At 41.0% G+C, this 5,000-nt stretch overlaps 1 protein-coding gene across 1 annotated transcript in view; it reads left to right on the top strand.

Annotated features, from left to right (window-relative positions):
* The window catches only part of LOC307041071 (dedicator of cytokinesis protein 3-like), a 234,822-nt gene that overhangs the window by 167,387 nt on the left and 62,435 nt on the right, over nucleotides 1–5,000 (top strand). The window contains exons 7-8 of the mRNA XM_079684411.1: nucleotides 1,070–1,154; nucleotides 4,299–4,340. Of these exons, the coding sequence (XP_079540537.1) occupies nucleotides 1,070–1,154; nucleotides 4,299–4,340 (127 nt within the window). The remainder of the gene's footprint in view (nucleotides 1–1,069; nucleotides 1,155–4,298; nucleotides 4,341–5,000) is intronic.

Genomic DNA, 5,000 nt, shown 5'->3' with positions numbered 1-5,000 from the left:
GGAAATTAGCCTTGCTTAAGTAAACATTGTCCTGATGAGTTTATGCCCTCAATCTCTAGTTTTAAGTGTTTTTCAACACAGCACAATTTTCCTTTAGCAGTTTATAACCCTCTTTAAAATAGACAATAAATCAGAGTAGGGCAGAGCAAGTCAGATTGAATAGAAGACTATGAGGAAATGAACCAACTTCTCACTTGATTTATGACCTCAGTAAACATTGTCCTGATGAGTTCATGGTCTCAATCTGTAGTCTTAAGTCTTCTTCAATACAGCATCATGTTAAATTACTAAATGATGGTCCAATTTTGTATTTAAACCATAAACCTTTCACAGTTTTTTATTAACTTTATCAAAGTGAGGCATAATATTTTGGTCGCCTAAAATGTCTTTCGATTTTGGGTACTTTTTTATTTTATTTATTTATTTGTTAATCGACACTCTTTGTGTTTACATGTTTTAATATAATCCCCATTAATATGATTATTATCCACACATCATTTTGTATCTATTTCCATTCTAGTACTTTTGTAAATAAATATGTTTTTCTTTTCTTCACATAAAAAAAAGTACTGCTTTCGAGTTTAAGACATGTTTCTATGTTATATTTTATTGATAATATGATTGTAGTTTGAACAATACATGCACGGTCACTACAGGTCAATAAATAATAAGTAAATGAATCTTTAGATCTTGTATTGTACATTTGTTTTGTTAATGTTGTGTAATAGAAGCTTCGAATGAAGAACCAAGCGAGTCTAGTCCAAACTGAACGACGTGTTTACTTTATATTAATATATTTATTATTTAACAGTTTCCAACAAGAACGGTGGAAGACAGAGAAAATGCACTCGACATACTCATATTCATTTCTATATCAAAACAGGAAGGAGCAAAAGCAGGACACATACTTACACTTTTTTACTTCAACATTTGACCCTTAACTTCTGTCAAGAAGCAAATAAACAAATGTTTTTACTTCCTTAAATACAAGAAGTTACAACAGTTGCAAACTATTGTCAACATATAATGAATGTTATCTGTATTTAAATGATCTCCTCCTCTCTTTCAGACACATGGGTCTGGACCTGGTGCCCAGGAAGGAGTTTGAGATGGTGGATGAAGACCAGATCAGCGTGTCAGATCTTTATAAGATGGTAAGTTCAAAATATAATACATATACGTTTGTGGGGGAAACTTCTGAAGCAATTGGAGTCAGGACTCAGAGAGACACGAGGAGAGCTGGAGCTCTGATGGAGTCAGGACTCAGAGAGACACGAGGAGAGCTGGAGCTCTGATGGAGTCAGGACTCAGAGAGACACAAGGAGAGCTGGAGCTCTGATGGAGTCAGGACTCAGAGACACGAGGAGAGCTGGAGCTCTGATGGAGTCAGGACTCAGAGACACGAGGAGAGCTGGAGCTCTGATGGAGTCAGGACTCAGAGAGACACGAGGAGAGCTGGAGCTCTGATGGAGTCAGGACTCAGAGAGACACGAGGAGAGCTGGAGCTCTGATGGAGTCAGGACTCAGAGAGACACGAGGAGAGCTGGAGCTCTGATGGAGTCAGGACTCAGAGACACGAGGAGAGCTGGAGCTCTGATGGAGTCAGGACTCAGAGACACGAGGAGAGCTGGAGCTCTGATGGAGTCAGGACTCAGAGAGACACGAGGAGAGCTGGAGCTCTGATGGAGTCAGGACTCAGAGACACGAGGAGAGCTGGAGCTCTGATGGAGTCAGGACTCAGAGACACGAGGAGAGCTGGAGCTCTGATGGAGTCAGGACTCAGAGACACGAGGAGAGCTGGAGCTCTGATGGAGTCAGGACTCAGAGAGACACGAGGAGAGCTGGAGCTTTGATGGAGTCAGGACTCAGAGACACGAGGAGAGCTGGAGCTCTGATGGAGTCAGGACTCAGAGAGACACGAGGAGAGCTGGAGCTCTGATGGAGTCAGGACTCAGAGAGACACGAGGAGAGCTGGGGCTCTGAGGGCAAACACTGACGGTTTATTTGGAGTTACAGCCGGAGAATTCACAAGACAGATGGTGTGTCACGAGATGACACAGCGGTTGCCAAACAAATTCTGAAGAACTCTTCTGCAGCTCGAGGTTTGAACTAGTTCGCAGTGTAATAATCAACATTCTTTATCAGTGAGACTAAAGCATTATGGGCCCTGAATCTAACTAGAGCTCTCGTCCATAGAAAAGAATGTGCGGCAGGGAACCTTCGTCCCTGAACAGTAAACTACCTCATGGCGGCTTGGGCTCGGTCATAGACTGGCAACAACAATGCGCCCAAGCTGCCCCTCCTTAAGAGAGAAAGCAGCGATACCCCACGCCGTAGACCTGTGCCGGGAGAAAGAGACAGTGAGAGGAGGAAACGATGAACTGGGTCGAAGGTTGAATACCTAAGCAAATTATTCCCTAACAATGTTAATAATTGAGTTTTTGGGAGAAGGGGTGGGATTAAATAAGTGAAAACTTCTTCCCACCCCTTTTCAGATTTGTGTAATTAGGTAGTTAATTTGTTCATATATAATTTGCTATAGTCAATAATATGTTTTGATTATTAATTTGATACTGCTTGAGTTTGTATATAATCATAATTCTCATGTTTCATTTCAGTATTATTATAAGTTTTTTGTATTATTGTTTTACATGTTCGAAATACATTTGAGTAAAGTGCAATCATTTTAGAGAAACACTTATATACTTGTTTTTGTGTGAGTTTCTGCGATGTGGGGAGTATTGTTAGATGTTCCTGATGTTCATCAGTACGGCTTTTAATAGCCGAGCTGCAGCCATATAACTCTGTCGTCGTGGTGATTCCTCTTTGTTGCGTTGCCTAGAGACTGATGTGGAGACGGGAAAGAGATAAAGTATTAAAGTTGATGGATGGGGAACAGAGACTATTGAGGAGAAGACTGTCCTTTTTTTAGTTACTTCACACTTTCAGAACCACGATTAAACACAAATAAATAAATAAAAACTAACGTCAAGTTAAAGAGTCCTCTCCTGCTGATGTTCAGGTGTATATCAGTATGTAGTGTCTCTACTTTAAAGAGTCCTCTCCTGCTGATGTTCAGGTGTATATCAGTATCTAGTGTCTCTACTTTAAAGAGTCCTCTCCTGCTGATGTTCAGGTGTATATCAGTATCTAGTGTCTCTACTTTAAAGAGTCCTCTCCTGCTGATGTTCAGGTGTATATCAGTATGTAGTGTCTCTACTTTAAAGAGTTCTCTCCTGCTGATGTTCATGTGTATATCAGTATGTAGTGTCTCTACTTTAAAGAGTCCTCTCCTGCTGATGTTCAGGTGTATATCAGTATGTAGTGTCTCTAATTTAAAGAGTCCTCTCCTGCTGATGTTTAGGTGTATATCAGTATGTAGTGTCTCTACTTTAAAGAGTCCTCTCCTGCTGATGTTCAGGTGTATATCAGTATGTAGTGTCTCTACTTTAAAGAGTCCTCTCCTGCTGATGTTCAGGTGTATATCAGTATGTAGTGTCTCTACTTTAAAGAGTCCTCTCCTGCTGATGTTCAGGTGTATATCAGTATGTAGTGTCTCTACTTTAAAGAGTCCTCTCCTGCTGATGTTCAGGTGTATATCAGTATGTAGTGTCTCTACTTTAAAGAGTCCTCTCCTGCTGATGTTCAGGTGTATATCAGTATGTAGTGTCTCTACTTTAAAGAGTCCTCTCCTGCTGATGTTCAGGTGTATATCAGTATGTAGTGTCTCTACTTTAAAGAGTCCTCTCCTGCTGATGTTCAGGTGTATATCAGTATGTAGTGTCTCTACTTTAAAGAGTCCTCTCCTGCTGATGTTCAGGTGTATATCAGTATGTAGTGTCTCTACTTTAAAGAGTCCTCTCCTGCTGATGTTCAGGTGTATATCAGTATGTAGTGTCTCTACTTTAAAGAGTCCTCTCCTGCTGACGTTCAGGTGTATATCAGTAAGTAGTGTCTCTACTTTAAAGAGTCCTCTCCTGCTGATGTTCAGGTGTATATCAGTATGTAGTGTCTCTACTTTAAAGAGTCCTCTCCTGCTGATGTTCAGGTGTATATCAGTATGTAGTGTCTCTACTTTAAAGAGTCCTCTCTTGCTGATGTTCAGGTGTATATCAGTATGTGGTGTCTCTACTTTAAAGAGTTCTCTCCTGCTGACGTTCAGGTGTATCAGTATGTAGAGTCTCTTTTCACCCTCTCTCTGAAACCAGAGCCCAGTCTGCTCTGATTGGTTGGCTCGCCGGCTCTGTTGTGATTGGTCAACCTGATGTAACATTTTGTTTCTTTCTGTGTTCCCCCAGCACCTCTCCAGCAGACACAGCGTCCAACAGAGCAGCACACAGGTAAAGTACTGCTGTGAAATGAATGTAAACACATTAAAAGTATAATCAAGCTCTCAAATACCGTACTTTACTTCCCCAGAATGCACCACAGTTACTATTCCCTATTCCTGATTGAACGTGCGCCTCTGAATTACATAAAGACACCACAAATACATTATAGTTTAATAATTCAGCTCCTACAGAGAGACACAGTTTGTACTTTCACTATAGTCATATCATTAATACTTCAACTTGAAACGTACTTTATAGCAAACAGCCTTGCCTCGTCTAAGTCGATATTACAGCGTTAGTATTTAGCGATAATGTTCCTTTTTTGTACAGGCTGCCAAGCTGACATATAAAGATCAGTGCTACAGGAATGTTTCATGTAAAATTATACATCTCACTATCTTGTGTTGTGGTGTGTTCAGGCTGATGGTAGTTTGTGGTGTGTTCAGGCTGATGGTAGTTTGTGGTGTGTTCAGGCTGATGGTAGTTTGTGGTGTGTTCAGGCTGACGGTAGTTTGTGGTGTGTTTAGGCTGATGGTAGTTAGTGGTGTGTTCAGGCTGATGGTATTTTGTGGTGTGTTCAGGCTGATGGTAGTTTGTGGTGTGTTCAGGCTGATGGTAGTTAGTGGTGTGTTCAGGCTGATGGTAGTTAGTGGTGTGTTCAGGCTGATG

The sequence above is a fragment of the Notothenia rossii genome, assembly GCF_949606895.1.
Source record: "Notothenia rossii genome assembly, chromosome: 5".
Classification (NCBI taxonomy): domain Eukaryota; kingdom Metazoa; phylum Chordata; class Actinopteri; order Perciformes; family Nototheniidae; genus Notothenia; species Notothenia rossii.
The sequence above is the reverse complement of the archived record's forward strand: the minus strand, read 5'-3'. Positions and strand labels throughout refer to the sequence as shown.